The 18,164-nt window shown below is 49.5% G+C and overlaps 1 protein-coding gene across 1 annotated transcript in view; it reads left to right on the top strand.

Annotated features, from left to right (window-relative positions):
- The first annotated feature begins 3,252 nt into the window (after nucleotides 1-3,252).
- LOC311519696 (shootin-1-like) overlaps nucleotides 3,253-18,164 on the top strand; it is a 36,282-nt gene continuing 21,370 nt past the window's right edge. The window contains exons 1-4 of the mRNA XM_084626478.1: nucleotides 3,253-3,486; nucleotides 7,327-7,376; nucleotides 10,807-10,867; nucleotides 17,157-17,251. Of these exons, the coding sequence (XP_084482604.1) occupies nucleotides 3,294-3,486; nucleotides 7,327-7,376; nucleotides 10,807-10,867; nucleotides 17,157-17,251 (399 nt within the window). The 5' untranslated portion in view covers nucleotides 3,253-3,293. The remainder of the gene's footprint in view (nucleotides 3,487-7,326; nucleotides 7,377-10,806; nucleotides 10,868-17,156; nucleotides 17,252-18,164) is intronic.

Genomic DNA, 18,164 nt, shown 5'->3' with positions numbered 1-18,164 from the left:
AGCAGACCGGCTTTTGAGCCCAGCAGCAGCAGGTCAGTGGTTGCTCAAAGCACTCGCCCAGAGTCTGTGCCTGCCCTGTTCCAACCCTGCCCCGCCTTGTTCCCCTGTAGTTAACCTGGCTCTGGCCGTCTGCCCCGATTCCTGACTCCGGCTGCGACCCTTTGCTCTGGCCCTGCCTCTGACCACGGGCTCCTAGTCCTGACTCCTGCCCCAGTCCTGGGCTCTGACACCAAAGCTTTTCCACGGGAGAGCGACTGGCCCACGTATCAAACGCATAATGTGGAGTTTTGCAGAGCACATCGCTATCAGTAGCTTAGCAGGTATTGAGCACTGACCTTCACTTCCACAAAACCAGCAACATAGGAAGCAGCAGAGTGGTGCTAATCCGAGTAACCCCCGTGCCAGTGGCTAGCGTCAGGGCTTGCAGAGGAAGGTGTAAGAGCCCGGCAGTAGCAGCTGAGGGATAATCTGCCCCACGCCATGGAAGTTTCCTGTCCTGATCCCTAATGTTAGAAACTGGCTTACACCCTGAAGCAGGAGGTTTTATGCCCCTGCGAAATGAGTTTGCATTAGCTGTTACAACTGGCTATTCGTTATATGCAAAATCCAATCCCTTTTTGAATCTTGCTAAATTCTAGGTTTCAATGACATCCCGTGGCAGTGAGTTCCACAAGCTAATTGGCTGTTACATGACAAAGTGTTTCTTTTTAGTTCCTTTCATCTGATGTAAAGGTCCCTGGAGGTATTCCAGCGCTGGCTCCCCTATTCTAGTCAAGAGCCTTAGACGTGGGGAACCAGCTTGGCTCAAGAAAACCACAGGTGGGAGGCTGCCTGGTATGAAGAACCCCCTGGAGATGTACCAACTGAGGGCCACATTTATCCTTGATGTAACTCACTAAAGTCAGCACAGTTGCCCCACGGATGAGTTTGATCCTGAGAGAGGAGTGATTGTGCCACCAGCCAGAGGGGGCAGAGGGAGAGATGTGATCGCTGTTACAACTAGATTCAATGTGAATTCCACTTACCCCAATTCCCGTTCCCTGGAAATCCTAGCTCTCCAAATGCACCCTGCGTCCCGGGGAGTCCTATGTTACTGCATCCCCTGCTGATTAACTAGCATGAACTCTGAGTTCGGAGGATTTCCACGGTTAGGGAGGGAAGGGGGGAGTAGCTGCAGAAAAAAGGAGCCACCTTGGCACTGCTTGAGCTCTTCCTGGCGCTGGCAGCCCCAGGCGCTGCAAGCAACAGTACAAATAGTGAGGGGTACGGCTGGCTGCCTCCAACCAAGGGCCGCTGTCAGCTTGATATACTCTACAGGGACCTTTCAGGGTCCATAAACCCAGTGAGGGCTTGTCAGCTCTGGACTGTCCTTGGGTCTGTGCAGCGCCTGGCGTAACAGGGTCCTGATCTTGGCTGGAGCCTCCAGGTGCTACTGAACTATAAAGAATACGATAAAGCTGGCCAGGGGCTGCTGTAGCCATCAAATGGGTTAAACAAAATTGTAGCCAATCACTCAAATGTGAATTGTCAGACGGATGGAAGATACTTTCGGCGAGTAAGAGAATCCCTAATGGTTTCTAAACTCTCCTAGGAATTGCCAGACTGGATCAGACCCAGATGCTGCAGAGGAAGAACCCCACAGCAGTAGATGTGGGATAATCTGACCCCACAGAGGGCTCATCCTGTTCTGTAATAATCAGATATTGGCTTATGCCCTGAAGCAGGAGGTTTCATATCTCTACCGTTATTTTAGTTAGCATTAACTATTCTAACTCTGGATGGTCTTGTTATCCATAGAAATGTCCAGTCTTCCTTTGAACTTTGTTAATTCCTTGGCCGCAATATCATCATGTGGCAGGGAGTTCCACAGGCTAGTTACTCACTGTGTGAAAAACTTCTATCCGTTTTCAACTGCATTGTGTGTTCCCCCTCCAACCCCCTATATCTCTGAAACTCCTTGCTTGAAAAAACACAGACTTTCCTCCAAAGTTGTTCTCTTGCGGGAGATGCCCAAAGAGGCAAGTCAAGAGGAAATAGGTATTTTAGAAGTTAGAAGTATGGGGTGGGGGGAGAGAGACGATGACGGCGCTGGCAGCATGATGGACAGCTGGTTCAAATCTCCGTGCTGAGTTTCATGGCAAGATTGCACCATGAGACTGCAGGAAAAAAGGCCCATGCAATGATGGGCTGCCTCCACAGGGCATCATGGACAAGGGAGGGAATAGCACCTCTAGATACAGCTCTGCTGCCTGGAATATTATTCTGGGCACCTCCTCCCCAGAAAGCATTCAGAGAAGGGCCACAAAAATGGTAAGGGATCAGCTCCTAAGGCAAGACCTAGATCTGCTCAGCTTGGCTCAGGGAGGGGACATAACTGCCGGCTACAGGTATTTGAAATGTGTAAACCCCCCTGGAGGGAAACAGGTGTCCTGGGGTGGCACAGAGCAGGTTTAATGAGGAGCACTGAGGTGGGATTAAGGAAGGGGCATGTAGGCTGAATGTCAGGCAACATTCCTGACAGTGAGGTGCTCCGGGCTGTTGAGGAGTTGTCCCAAGGAGGTGAAGAAAGCCCCAGTGCTTGGGACGTTTACATTTAGATCGAGCAAAGCTTTGGAGAAAGTATCGTGGGGAATGATGAGGGGCTGGCTAAGGGACTAACTCGGAGCCATTTGGGGCCTGATTCATTATTATGGTCATTTATTATTTGTTGTCCAGCCCCGTTACCCCCATTTGGTATTGGTGTAAAACGCTATCCGATCAGATTGGTAGGGCCCGGGTCTCATTTATACAAAGGCCCCATCCCAGTGTACTGGCAGATTAAAGGGGCCGTAAAGCAGGTGTATTCACTTGAAAGCCACTTTAAGGCTAGAGGCGTAAGCGGTCGAGGGGCTTGTCTGCGCAGTTGACCCGAGTAGCTATTGCCGGGTAAATTATTCCACAGTAGCCGCGCGGGTGGATGGTCTCACTCTGGACGAGCTAGCAGTTTACAGAGAGGTTTGTTTGTTAGATGTGTGAGTCTCTGAGGTGCCACAAGGACTCCTCATTGCTCTTGCCGTTTAAATTCACTCCCTACCTTACACTGGACTAGCTTCCCCATGCAGACAAGGCCTTTGTATAAGACAGAATCTCTCCCATAGTATTTTGTTCCCCCTTTGCACCAGTGCCAATGAGATCACAAGGTTCAGGGCCCCTTTAGACCCTCACGTTCCTGCAAATTGCTGGTGGAATAGCCCTGTCCTGTCACAGCTGCTGGGTCCCTTCCTTGATACGGTTGCTAAGGCTCCCCGGGCTGCATGCAACACCGCAGCTGCCAGCTCACAGGAAGAGGGATGGTTTCGGTTCCCCGTGTGGCTGAGGAATGGAAACCGCCCAGCCTCTGTGCAAACGGGGAAGGAGACCAGTCAACTCGCATCAGAGGCAACAGGCAGCACCAGCGTGGAGACACAGCTCCGTCAGCTCGGGTCAGAATGGATTACCAACTGCCAGGTAAGGCCCCCCCACCTCCGAGTGCATGGGATAACATGAGCTGCGAACAGCTGAGCAGGTTCTTAGAAAAGGATGAGAGTGTTTGGTAATGAGAATACACATGTACAGTTGCATTTGCAAGTTACAAGGGTGATCCCATGCTCCAGGGTATCAGCTGATCATCAGCTGAGCCAAGGAGCGGTCTGCTGGAAATGTCTCTCTTCCTAGAGACATCTGGCATTGGCCCCCGGCAGATTGGGCTGGCTACTGGTCTGGTCCAGTGCAGGAGCTGCTGGTTGTAAGGGGATCATAACCCCACTGCAGTCTCATTGATGTCAGGCGAAGGGATGAGGCTGGAGGAGTCTGACCCATCCATCTAGGTCTGTCTGCATTGCTAAAGTGACCATACCTGTAGAATCCAGACAATAAGGACAAATGCAAAGTTCTCCACTTAGGAAGGAACAATCAGTTGCACACACACACAATGGGAAATGACGGCCTAGGAAGGAGTAATGCCGAAAGGGATCTGGGGGTCATAGTGGATCACAAGCTAAATATGAGTCAACTGTGTAACACTGTTGCAAAAAAAGCAAACATCGTTCTGGGCTGTATTAGCTAGAGTGTTGTAAGCAAGACACGAGAAGTAATTTTTCCGCTCTACTTCACGCTGCTTAGGCCTTAGCTGGAGTACTGTGTCCAGTTCTGGGCGCCACATTTCAGGAAAGATGTGGAGAAAGTCCAGAGAAGAGCAACAAAAATGATGAAAGGTCTAGAAAACATGACCGAGGAAGATTGAAAAAATGGGTTTTTTAGTCTGGAGAAGAGAAGACTGAGAGGGGACATGAGAACAGTTTTCAAGTACATAAAAGGTTATTACAAGGGGGAGGGAGAGAAAAGCTATTCTTCTTAACCTCCGAGGAGAGGACAAGAAGCAATGGGCTTAAATTGCGGCAAGGGAGGTTTAGGTTGGACATTAGGAAAAAATTCCTAACTGTCAGGGTGGACAAGCACTGAAATAAATTGCCCAGGGAGGTTGTAGAATCTCCATCATTAGAGATTTTTAAGAGCAGGTTGGACAAACACCTGTCAGGGATGGTCTAGATAATATTTAGTCCTGCCATGAGTGCAGGGGACTGGACTAGATGACCTCTCGAGGTCCCTTCCAGTTCTATGATTCTATGTTATACAACTGTAATGACCTTGCTGGTGTGTGCATACCACTGCCCTCTGCAGGATGGAAGCTGAACTGCTTCACTGTGTGTCATGGGCCCTATACTGCTAGTAGCTAGTGGAGATTGCCATTTCACCCGGATAGTTGGGGTCTTGGAGGATCAGAGCTCTGTCTCTGCTCTTGCTCTGAAGTTTGGCCTGGCTGTGGTATGAAGCAACATGGCAGCCTTGACTGGCCCAGGGTTTGTACTTTATAGTCTGAACAGGAGGACACTGGGAATCCAGCATATCCGGGCTGCCCAGTAATGTTCTGAAAGCTGCTTTCCAATTTTTCAGTAACCTTTTAGAAGTGGAGATAACCAGAACGGGACACAGTGTTCCAGTAATGGTCTCACTAATACTATATACTGAGGCAATGCCACCTCCCTACTCCTACTTGATATTCCTCTGCTTATGATATTCCTCTGCTTATCCAGTGATCGTGTCCTCCCTCTTAGCTACAGCATGCCCCTGGGAGGCCATGTTCCAGGGGTCATCTGCCATGGCCCCTAAGTCCTTTTCAGAATCACTGCACTCCAGGATGCAGTCCCCCGTCTTGTAAGTGGGACCCACATTCTTTGCTCCTACACATATGGCCTGGGTAGGCAGGAGTGGCCTGTGAATGGGAGCACTTTTCACTCTCTCCAGGTCTGGTCAGAGTCAGTGGGTCTGCTCTTTCTCAGAGTGGGGGAGAGTGTTTTTGTGAGGGGGGGTTCACCCCAGAATTCTATCCCTGGGGGCCTCGGCTGCTGCAGTCCCCATTCCAAACACCACCACCGGTGCCCCCAGCTTCCTGCGTTGCATCAATCAGAGATGTTAAGAGATGGAAAGGTCACACGCGGTCTGTCTCCCCCGGGCACTCCTCCAGCCCATGTCAGATAGTTTCCTGCTAAGCCCAGATAACACCGTACATGGACCCTTCTTTCTTGGGCTCCCAGATGCTTCCAGTGGCCAGCATGGCTCCCAGGGCTTCACTTCCTTGCACGCCTGTTTGAGCGATGGGGTGAAATCCTTGCAATGGGGAAAGGTGGGGAAAGTGATGCAAAGCAATCAGCATCGCCAGCCCCAACCATGCCACAGTCCTGAGTCAGGCCCCTAAATGCTCATGAGATTGGCTTGGCAAGCTGTCCTGCAGGGACTCAGGGGTGTGAAGACCAGCCTCAGGGCAGGCTGCAAAGAAGCAGGGCACAAACCCCAAACTGGTTGTGAGTTTTATCGTTGGATTTCACTAACCAATTATCAAGTGTAAACTTCTCAGATGCTATAACAGCCTGAATATGGAATCACAAACAGTCCCTTTGGGTGCTCAGATCTCTCTTGCCACCCAGGTGAGCCTGCCTTTGTGACAGATGGTCCCTTACACCAAAGATCACAACAATATCCAGGTTACTCCCACTCCCAAAGGACCAGTCACTTACCTCAGGTCAGTTGCACCTTAGAGCTCACACCAAAGACAACGCTTGTAGCCAATCCTACAATAAACTGTCTAAAGATTAGTTTAGTGGAAAAAAGAAATTAGAGTTATTTACAAGGTTAAAGCAGGTAAACACAGATACCCAAATGAGTTCCAATCTTAAGTTTCAAAAAGTCATAGACGTTTTTATAATAAGCAAGCTCTATGTGTCTTTTGGGGCTAACCCAGGCCAAACACTGGGGATCTTTTGCTTATGCTTAGTAATCCTTGCCCCTCAGCATCCAAGCAGCATGAAAGATACAGTCCCTCCTTGTCAGGGCTTTTTATTGCTTCCCTGCTTCTGCTTCCAGTTGCAAATTCAGCTGTTGGGCGGAATTCACTTGCACTTCTCCTCTCTGTAGGGTGGAGAGCAAACAACAAAGACTTTCATCCCCTGATGTTTCATAATAGCTCGTCTGGCGTTGATGGGCCTCCTTTGAGGGTCAGGAGATCACACTTCCTGTTGGCCCCTAGTATTTCACGCTCGTTAATGCTCCTCTCCTGTCTGGTGATTTGCAGTTACAGAGCAAATACTTAAATATTACCTTATCACATGGGCTACAGGTATTATAGGTGAGATTAATGTAGGCAGCTACTGACAAGCGTTCCATAAAGTCTGAACACCAAACTCATTCTTATCATTCTAATACCTATCTAAACAATAGTAACACACAGCTAAGCCAGACTGGTTTCCAGCTATGTCTGTGTTCAGTTGAGACCTAAGGGCCTTGGCATGAGCTGGCACCTGCTCGGCCAGGATCGCATGGCTTAAAAATCAAGAGACTTTTTTTAAAAACAACAAACGGTGGATTCTCACATCCTCACATGACTCCAGGAGCTGGGGCTTGAAGAATACTAATTCACATGAAACTTGCAGTACAATCGCAGGAGTTGGCAATACTGTGGTGTAAATGCATGAAGCTACCAGTGGTGGCTGCTTTTCTGGAGCAGGTAACTTAGACCCGGGACGCGGCCCTAGAAGGCACAAGGCACTCTCGACTCCCATAGATGTTGGGGTATTTGAGGGTGCAGGGTCCCTCCCGGGGGGTTGGAACACACATGGAAATGCTTCGGCTGAAGGCGCTGCAGGCAGGTAAGACGTGCTGACCCACAGCTTGAATGCTGAGCACTCCTGCAAAGGTTTCATGCTTCTTGCTGAGTGTGGTAACTTCCTGCTGTGTGCTTTCTGTTCCCTGCAGCCATCCTGGAGTCTGACAGCGAGTCATCGGAGGATGAAGAAGTGGCTACGGTACAGAGTTATCTTCTGTTTTGTTTTTATTCCCCAAGCAGGGATTTCCCTACACCCACCCTGAATTCCCCCCCTTTCCCTCTCCCCCACACCACGCAGTTTTGGGAACTCGTTACATGCAGTGTTGCCAATTTACTGATTGTTTGGACATTTGAATTGAAATTGAAACATTAATACACACTTTAAAAGCATACACAGTGTATGATAAAATACGTGTATCTGAAGAGGTGTAATAGATTTGAAAAGTATGAACAGAGACCAGCTTCCTTACACAGCTGTTGTTTTTATGACCACGTCACTGCCTTCATTTCGGTGATGTTGGCCAACCTCACAATTTCAGATGATGATTTGTAAGCAAAGTCGAAAGGAGCTCTCCCTGACAGCTAGTGATGAGCTGGGCCTGGGGGGAAAGGCTCCAGGACCAGATTGTATTTACATTCGCACCTAATCTACCCAGGTAACCAGCAAACAGAGCTGCGTTGCCCAAGTGATAGATTTGGGCTGGGGTGGGGTTACACATCACTTGGATGCGGGGTGTGAGGGGGGATGAAATGGGGTTGTTCTTATTGCAGGAGTAAAGGGCAGTAGAACTGGACGTAGCCTCTGCTGACTGAGGGCATCGAGCGGGAGGGAGGGTGGGGACAGGTGTTTTGCTTGATGGTCTGCCTGAGTCACAAGTACGATTTGACCTGCCCCTCTCCACTGTTTAAAGACAGAGCTGATCAGGCTCCATAGAGAGTCTTTTGTTCTGCTAAGTGACCCCTGCTATAGCTGAAATCAGGTCTAAGAGCTCAGACTGGCGGTGGGACCGTGTTTCTGTGGCAGAGACGGCCCAGCCTGCACCAGCAGCGAGGTTCCCCCACTGCGAGCTCGGCTGAAACCACTGGGAGCCGGTGGAACCTCCAGAGACCCACTGGCAGAGGTCACAGGGGCAGGTGGCAGCCGAAGGTGACGGCGCAGGGCCGTGGGCCACAGAGTCATAGAATATAGACTATCAGGGTTGGAAGGGACCTCGGGAGGTCATCTAGTCCAACCCCCTGCTCAAAGCAGGACCCATCCCCAACTAAATCATCCCAGCCAGGGCTTTGTCAAGCCTGACCTTAAAAACCTCTAAGGAAGGAGATTCCACCATCTCCCTAGGTAACGCATTCCAGTGTTTCACCACCCTCCTAGTGAAAAAGTTTTTCCTAATATCCAACCTAGACCTCCCCCACTGCAACTTGAGACCATTACTCCAACAGAGCGAAGGAGTGAACGGTGGCACAATGAACAGCAGTGGCCAGAGTGAACAGTGAGCAGCTGGAGGAATGAGCGAGGGGCCTTCTTGCTGCCCACCTGGGAGGTGAACTCATGTGAAAGCACCTCTGAACTCTGAGTCTCCACTGACCCAGGACAACACCGGTGTGTGCTAATGAGGCTGTTAAGAATGCTGGAGACACAACACCATTCATGCGAACAAACGTGGCTGTGGCATTGTCCTTTCTATTTAAGCAAGAGACACCACACACTGCAAACTGGAGGCCAATGCTAAGTGCATGGTCACTTGTTCATCCTGAAGTTGAACACTGGTTCCGAACACGACCAGCAAATGCTCACTGTCTTTCTGCAAAAAACTCAGCTGACTGGCTAGACATATGTGGTGCAACAGTGAAAAACTCAACAGCTGAAAAAGTGAAGACCTCTGTCACCACATTAAAAAAGTGTGCATACCTGGCTGATGAATGCACCATTGCAAATGGTCATCAAGCATTAAGTCATTGTGTACGTTATCTTGATGTCAGGGGAAGGCCAGTAGATGCATTTCTAGATGTTCAAGTTATAGAAGACACATCGGCTGCATCTGTGACAACCCACATCTTAGAAGAGTTAAATGCTTGTCAACTGGATCCCAAAGAGATGGCTGCTTGTGCATTTGATGGAGCTGCAGACTTCTCTGGAAGACGTGGTGGAGCACAAGCTTTGCTCAGAGAAAAGTGTAACCCTGGTCTCTCCTATCCACCCTGCAGTGGCCATCTACTCCACCTAGCGCTAGTACGAGCTGCAGACTCTTCAAAAGACATTACAAAAGCTATAAATGGAATGTCTTCCTTCTATTCTTTTTTCAGCAAGAGTCCAAAAAGACTGAATATCTTGGAAAATATAGAAGATACACTGGGACTGAAGTTCAAATTAGTCCAACCTGGGAAAACCCTCTGGCTTTCTCATGAGCAATCCTTGGCTGTTGTCTTAAAATTACTCCAGCCATTATTACTAGCTTTGGAAAGTATCTACCAAGATAGGATGGATCTAAGTAGTGAGGCTGGTGGATTACTTTTGCTACTACGTTCAGAGAAGACTATTGCCATTCTCTCTCTTGCAAGTCTATTCTTGAAACCACTTGGGTCATTAAACAATGCCGTCCAGGCATCTGCTACAACAGTAGCAGATCTTTGTCCAGCAAGAGAAGCTACATTTGGATCAATCAGAGAGCTATCCACTGAAAACGTACTGGAAGAAGCAAAGACTTCAGTTCAGAAGTTGACTAATGAAGGCATTTATATCGAATCCTTAAGTGAAGAGGACAAGAAGTGTTTGTTAAGACAACTGGAAAAGTCCACAGACTTGATTCTTAAAAATCGACAACAACAACTTCTAGATTCTACTCACCCTCTACGTAGCTTTTACGGATCCCTGTCCTATAAAACACCGACAGCTGAGTGGAGTGAGGCACTGCCAGCAACAGGGCTGCCATGTGCTCAGGACAGAACAGAGAATTTGAACACAGAGTGGAATATCATAAGACGAATGGATGAAGATTTGACTTCAACTTCTTTTTCATCATCGCTAGTGGCTCGGACAGATCTTTGTGCTCTTTTTCCTGGGCTGGAAGAAGTAGGAATTCATCTCTTGCTGCTCCCAGTCACAACAGCGACAGCTGACCGTTCTTTTTTCATCACTGAATAGAATTTTGTGCTCTGAAAGACGTCTACATCTCCCCCAGAGGCCTCCCTTCCACTCACAAAGCCCTCCACCAGGACCAAAATAACTAACCCAGCCTGGCACAGAGACGGTAGAGCCAAGGGGACTGATTATGGGGCAGTAGTCCCTCTCTCATGGCCCTGTGCCATGGGGGGCATTGGACGAAACACAAAACCAACATCCTGATCAGTCAAGGTCAGTGAAAATGACTAAGCCCCAGAGCAGCAGGTAGCCCACTAGTCTTGACCAAATCCTAACATGGGTGACTATGTTTCCTTCCTCAAATCCCCTGCAGTTTTTATTGGATATAGGATCCTTTGCTTCCTGTCCCAAACCATGGCCTGGTGTTAAACAAAGGTGCCATGCATCACCCCAAAGGTGGCTGCTTTTGAGTGGTGGGTGAAGTGCTTTGGGATCCTTCGGGACAAAAGGATGTGTAAATGAAGTGTTGTCTCCTTGCTTTTGCCTGCAGCATGAGGCCCTCCTCCAGGAGAGGGATGAAGCTAAAGAGAAGCTGTCTGAGTTTGAGCAAGGTGAGTCCTGTTCCTTGGCCTCCCTCTTCTTCCTCTCCTTCCCCCCAAAATTCATGGGAGCGAGACGAGGACATTTATGAGGCGTGTAGTCTCCAGGCTCATTAAAGATGGCAGGATATGGAGGCTGGGAAGTAGATAGTGGGGCCTGGTCTCCTAAAGCCATCCTCCCACCTGTGCAGGCAATAGGGCAGCAAGCTGGGCACCAGGAGACCTGGGTTCTCTCCCTAGCTCTGCCACCGACCCGCTGGGTGCCTTTAGACAAGTCACATCCCCTCTCTGTGCGTTAGCTTTCCTCAGCTACGTGTCTGTACCACACCCAGCACAACAGGGCTCTGAACTCAGTCGAGGCCTCTCGTGCTACTGTACCATGGACAGAGTACTGGTTAAGCCAGGTCACGGGAGATTCTAACCCCCATGCTGTCCAGACCTGTTCTTCTCATTGGGCAGCCTGGAATGAGCAAAATCCTGGTCTGGCGAATCCATTTTTTCCTCCTACCAGACAAGCTGTGGATTAAAGCCACGGTATGCACTGACTGCTCAGTGTATCTGCCCTGAGGATGACCATGAAATCTGACTTTCTGCCTGCAGTTCCTTGTGGCCATGGGGGACACCTGGGAAAAGGGGCTGTTTGCCTGGCTGGCGGAGCCGTTCCATTCCTCCTGCAGCTCACTATTATGACTCAAGTTTATTACAGCAGGGACACCGGGCCAACCAGGAGAGGGGGCCCCATTGTGCCAGGCACTGCACAAACACCCTGACGTCAAGGGCCCAGCCCCTTAGAGCTGGCAATCCCAGGGTACGTCTACTCCAGTGCTGGAGCTGTCATTTCCAGCTCGGGCTGACATATGGGGGCTACCTTTGTTCAAGCTCATATGCTAAAAATAACCGGGATCATACTTGGGGTGGCTAACCCGTACCACTGCTCACGCCGCCCCATCGACGTGGCTATTTTTAGCACTCTAACTCAATCAGAACTAGCCTGGGTATGTCTGCTCAAGCTGAAAATGACACCCCTGGCGTCAGTGTAGACATACATTAATGGACCAGCCAGCCAGCCTCCTCCCACCCTGCCCTTTGGGAGCAATGCACGGCCCACTCTGTGCACTTTGCGGCTACAGAATCAGGGGCCCTTCTGCATCACAGGGAGGGGAGGGGCCCATCTGCTGAGCTGTGAACACGTGCCCCCGACGGCTGCACAGACAAGCAACCCCATGGTGCTAGGAGCTGGACTATGTTCTAATCGGGTTCCCTGCCCAGATACGTGGGATCTGTGCTGCTCCATCACCCCCTTTCTCTACTCTGGAATGGCTCATTGCACAATACTGAGTGTCCCCAGTGGCTTTCCGACCTCACCCACCTTTGCTCTGATCTCCCGCACCCTCTTCTTGAATAACCAGGAGCTGCAGACGGGTCCTTACCTGGGCAGCTGGGGGAGAGCTCAGCCCAACACCCATCCCCTCTTCGCAGGAGCATATGGATATCAACCACCCTTATTTTAAAGGAGAAAGCATCCGTGGTCATGCTGGTACCTCCCCCTGGGTGGGCAAACAGCCCTCCCCGGCCAGTAAGGATCCCCCATCGTCCTGCTCACTCCCAGAGATAGATAAAATAAGCGGGCACCAGACATGTCATGAGCTGACTTCTTGTGCGTGAGTGAGGGATGCTGCCCCCGGTGACTGGGACCACGGGGAGGGCGATAAACCTGCTATCGGCAGCAGCTGACAAAGCTGCTTTGTAGCTCAGGTCGGAGACCCGGGGTCCTGGTCACCTCCCGGCATGTTGAGCGATGTATGGAATGAAAAGGCAGTGGTAGAGACAGGGATTGAATCAGTTGTTGGTGGGGAGTGCGGGGCAGTGACTAGCTAGTGAGGACAGCAGGATTGTTCTCGGGGCGGCCCTAGGGTCTGGAGCCCCAATCACACACACTCACACTGGTGAGCAGAACCAGATCAAGCCGCAAGCGGCAGGTCAAGCTCTGGACATGCCCCAGAGACTGGGCGCATTTTGCTTTGGGCCCATCTGTAACTGCCAAGTGTAAGACACAGCTGCACTGGCATTCGGCTGCAGGATACCAGGCCAGGAAGGATGGCCTCTGGGCTGGTTCTAGGGGCAGGCAAGCAGGGCATTTTCCCTGGGTACCAACTTCCTGGGGTGGTGTGGGGGGCATAGCACTCACCTTATTTTTTTGGCTCGGCTCTGATTGGCTGGCTGGTTTTGCTCCACTGATTGGCTGGCCTTTTTTGCTCAGCTACTGGGATGCTGAAGACATTTTCCACCTGGCTAGCAAAACAGCTAGAGATGCTCCGGGATGGCTAGTGGGTAGGGTGCTGCATTAGGACTCTACAGACCTGGGGTCCAGTGGTGGCCTGGGACATTTTTGACAGACGAGGCACACATCACAAAATAGTCATTTCCACCCCCACCCAATTTATAATTGGATAGCTATTATTATAAGACGATTTTTCAATACACAGAAAAGAATCATAAGAATGGCCAGACTGAAAAGGAGGACTTGTGGCACCTTAGAGACTAACCAATTTATTAGAGCATGAGCTTTCGTGAGCTACAGCTCACTTCCTCAGATGCATATCGTGGAAACTGCAGCAGGCTTTATATATACACAGAGAATATGAAACAATACCTCCTCCCACCCCACTGTCCTGCTGGTAATAGCTTATCTAAAGTGATCATCAGGTGGGCCATTTCCAGCACAAATCCAGGTTTTCTCACCCTCCACCCCCCCACACAAATTCACTCTCCTGCTGGTGATAGCCCATCCAAAGTACTAACCAATTTATTAGAGCATAAGCTTTCGGGAGCTACAGCTCACTTCCTCAGATGCATATCGTGGAAACTGCAGCAGGCTTTGGATGGGCTGTCACCAGCAGGAGAGTGAATTTGTGTGGGGGGGTGGAGGGTGAGAAAACCTGGATTTGTGCTGGAAATGGCCCACCTGATGATCACTTTAGATAAGCTATTACCAGCAGGACAGTGGGGTGGGAGGAGGTATTGTTTCATATTCTCTGTGTATATATAAAGCCTGCTGCAGTTTCCACGATATGCATCTGAGGAAGTGAGTTGTAGCTCACGAAAGCTCATGCTCTAATAAATTGGTTAGTCTCTAAGGTGCCACAAGTCCTCCTTTTCTTTTTGCGAATACAGACTAACACTGCTGTTACTCTGAAAAATGGCCAGACTGGGTCAGATCAATGGTTCACCTAGGCCAGTCTCCTGTCTTCCTTCAGTGGCCTATGCCAGGTGCCCCAGAGGGAAGGAACAGAACAGGGAATCGTTGAGTGAGCCATCCCCAATTAATCTCTTTACAGAGAAAAAAAAAAGAGCAATTCCGAGTAAACAAAAATAGTTTAAAAGACCCACAACATTTTCATATTAATTTAAATATCGGCTTCGGCTAAAGTCCTAAACATAAATTGACCGTGCTCAGCTACTGTACATGCCTCTGCTTAAATGGAGTGTGCATTCAAATAACAGACTGCGGTTGCTATGGTCACTCTAATATACCCCATCAATTAAAAAAAAGCAACATTAGCACTAAAAAAAGTGCACGTATAATTTATTAGCAAATCAGAACCTGAAAATCATGTATTGTTTAGTGGAATATTCGCTATAAAGACACAAATACGGTATAAAAAAATCATTAATTCAAAAATTTCAAAACAAACAAGGCAGTTTGTCCTGGCATGGCCAGAAATGGACAGTTATACATGCAATAAGAGAGATGGAAGCTTATCTCATTGATAGCGAAGCTCAGTCTGCCTTTCTCTATTTGAGACAAAGCATGCAATAACGTCACTCGAGCCGGTGCAACCTTGTACTCAGAGCATCACAGCTACATACATTTCCCAGACCCGAGGAAGAGCTCGGTGTAGCTCGATAGCTTGTCTCTCTCACCAACAGAAGTTGGTGCAATTAACGATATTCCCTCCCCCGCCTTGTCTGATCATAGAGAATGTCGGTGATGCTGAAGATGTTACTGTAGGAGTATGCCAAGAAAAGAAACAAAGTTGTTTAATTTTCCAAGGCACCCTATAGTGTGTCGCTGAGATTCTCCATCCCAGCCACAGGCACTGAACAGCTCCTGAAACACCTTGCCCGGTGTCTCACTTTCCAAGACAATGGCATGTAGACTCTGCACCCAGGGAAGGTCCTTCTGCGACAGTTTGGTCCAGCAGTTCACTGTGGTTCCTGGAGCATGTAAAAATTGTGGAGAAGCCTTGCAAGGTTTCAAAAAAGCCACAGGTTTCTTTCATACGCTGTGCCCCTTACTGGAGAACTAGACTTCATCTGTGTGCAAAACAGTGCACAAACAATGCCTGAAGAACCTTTTCTTCTTAATCAGGGCTTTCAGACCCCCCAACTCACCGGCCAGCACTCCAGCCCCATCACACGACGGAGACACAAGTTTTGTCGTTGTGTTCTAATATCCCTGAATCCGCAACCTGCTTCAAATCAACTGCATTTCGATCTGAGCGGACAGCCTTAAAACCCATGAGCTTCTCTTGTGTTTGCCTCTTCTTGTCCGTGTGGCGCAACACAAGTGAAAGCTGGTTTAAGTGAGACAGCTCGGGTGTTTTGTCTACCTCGCAAGTGAACAAGCTGCGCTCTTCAATCTCCTGGTCAATATAGGGTGTTATTTCTTCAGCCATGCATTCGATCAATTAATTCTGAATTGTCTTTCTTAGGCTGGAAAAAATGAATTCATTTTTCTGCCAATAAGCCTTCAATCCCTTTTCGTGACGAAAAGCAATAATCAAAATGTTCCTTGAACTTACCCTAGCTGACAGATTCCTCCGTCTCACATTGGCCACATAATGCAAGTTCTTGACAAGATAAAACCACTGAAATATCAGCTACTTGCTTCAAAATCTCTCTGTTCTTCCTGACTTTCTGGTTATGCTCCAAGGCAGCAGGACACCTTTGCCACTAAGCAGCACATCCATACAAGTGCTTTCCTGCTTTAAGCATTTCAAGGTAAACGTCACCTGTCATGTGCTCTTGTGATGAGCCATGTAGAGACGCATTTCGTGACAGATTTTTCAAGTCACAGGAGCCTTCATTAGCCCAAATGGTTACTTTAGCTGAAAGAAGCAAATATAAGAAGCAACAATATACTATGTTACTCCCAGCACTGCCTGTTAACCATTTCTGGAGGCAGCACCAGATGTCTGAAATTGCCACATTCTTTTCCCATCTTTCTTCAAAACCGCCAGTGCTGGTGTTATTTTGCCTTCCTTATTGCTTGAACGTCTCTCTTCTTGATATCTGAATGGAAATTCTCTTTTTCTCAGGTCTCACACAACATCAAAGCTATTGCTGAAACTTTTAACATCTCAACAATTCCAAATATATGTCACCAAGTTCTGAACCGGCCGTAAGGGCTACCATCCTGCCGTGGCCTCACCAAGCAGTGGTTACCACAGCAAGGCCCTTATAAAGTGATGCCCGGGGAGGGGGATAAACTAGTAACAATTCTGGTAACAAGGCAGCTTGTTGAGGCACTGTGGTGGGGTGTCTACCCCACACGGGTGTAGAAGGGGTTAACCCTAGGAGTGAGCCATGAAGGTGAGTGCTCGGAGTGCGTTGGGTGCAACCAATCAGGGAAGGGCTGCAGGGAGCAACCAATCAGGGCCCAGCGGTCTCACATAAAAGAAGCTGCTGGACCAGAGTTAGTCAGTCATGGCCTGGAGGTCAAGGAGGGAGGACTGGATTCCTAGCGGATGGATGGATGGAATCTATCACCATGGACAGAGCAGTTGCTGGCGGGGACTGGGGGAGCCAGAGGGAGCTCCTGACTGGCTGCCAGAACTGAAATGCTGAGGCCCTGAGGTGAGGGTGAAGAAGGTGCTGGGGCTGCGGTGAAGTGGCCCGGGGAAATGTAGTGAGCAGTTGGAGGGGACGTAGCATGTGGTTGCCATCTGCAGGGTCCACCCATTTGCCACTGGAGCGGTGGCCTGATGAACGGACTGATGAAAAGGGGGTGGATCACTTGATGATTCCCTGTTCCGTTCATTCCCTCTGGGGCACCTGGCCCTGGCCACTGTTGGAAGACAGGATACTGGGCTAGATGGACCTTTGGTCTGTCCCAATCTGGCCAGTTCTTATCTTCTTATGAACCGGGCAAATTCCATGAAGGAGCGTGGGGCGGCTGTGATGGGACTAGAGCCGGAGGCAGGCTGTGTGGATGGAGCGCTCTGTTAGGAGCCCTGTGTTGGGGGTGGAGCTGGGTGCTTGAATCCCGCCTCTGCCAGCTTCCCCTTCTCATTCACAGCATCCCAGAGGCTGCTGGCCGAGCTCTCGGCGCTGGAGGCAGAGTATGAAATCGAAATATCGTGTCGCAAACAAGCCGAAGTCTACGCAGCCCAGGTGAGGACCAGGGAGCTGCCAGGGCAGCGGTAGCCAGCTGCCAGTCCTGGCTCCCCAGCACGGGGCCAAAGCAGGCAGGGGAGGGGAAGCAGCATGCAGCAGCAGTCACACCGCTCCCCAAACTGACCCCAGCCCGCCTCCCGGGGCTGTCAGACCCAGTGCTGGGGCTGCTTGGAAACTGCCCAGCTAAACTGCTCTTTGGTGGAAAACGGGCGTTTCCACAACATGAAATGGCTTGAAAAGAGTGGAAAACAGAGGAATTTTTTGCTGAAAAACCAAGCACCCCCACCATTTATTTGGAAATGTTGCCATGGCGCCCCATGGGAGTTGTAGCTCAAGTGCCTCGTGTGCTCATCCTTGCCCATAGGCTGGACTCCTCAGCTGGACTACGTCTCCCATGATGCACCGTGTCCCGGGACTCCTGGAGAGGGGAGATTATGTTGCATTATGGGAGATGTAGTCTGACCAGGGAGCCTGGCCAATAGAGGCAAATGTGAGCATGAGGCGCCTGGACTACAGCTCCCATGAGGCACTGTGGCAGCATTGCCCAATCTACATACTTTTCTTTGGCTGAGATCTTTCTGGAATTCAAATTTCTGCTGAAAAGTTAATTAAAATCCTCATCAAGAAAATGAAATTTTCTTAATTTTCATGGGTTTTCCTTGGGGGAATTTTACAACTAGCTGTACTTTATGATGCAATTATTAGCCCTGTCTGTAGTGCAAGCAGGGAAAAGCCAAACAGCATCTGACACCTGGGGCTGGGATAAAGGGACACAGATGAGAGAAAAACTGTTGGAATTGAAATGCAGCCAGTTCAAAAGTGAGAGGGGGAACTATGTTGTCACAAAATGCACAGTTGGCTTGTGGAACTCATTGCCACAAGAAATTATTGAGGCCAAGAGCTTAGCAGG

The sequence above is a fragment of the Lepidochelys olivacea genome, assembly GCF_965140295.1.
Source record: "Lepidochelys olivacea isolate rLepOli2 genome assembly, chromosome: 4".
In the NCBI taxonomy this organism is placed as follows: domain Eukaryota; kingdom Metazoa; phylum Chordata; order Testudines; family Cheloniidae; genus Lepidochelys; species Lepidochelys olivacea.
Note: the sequence above shows the minus strand (reverse complement) of the source record. Positions and strands in the feature narration are given on the sequence as shown.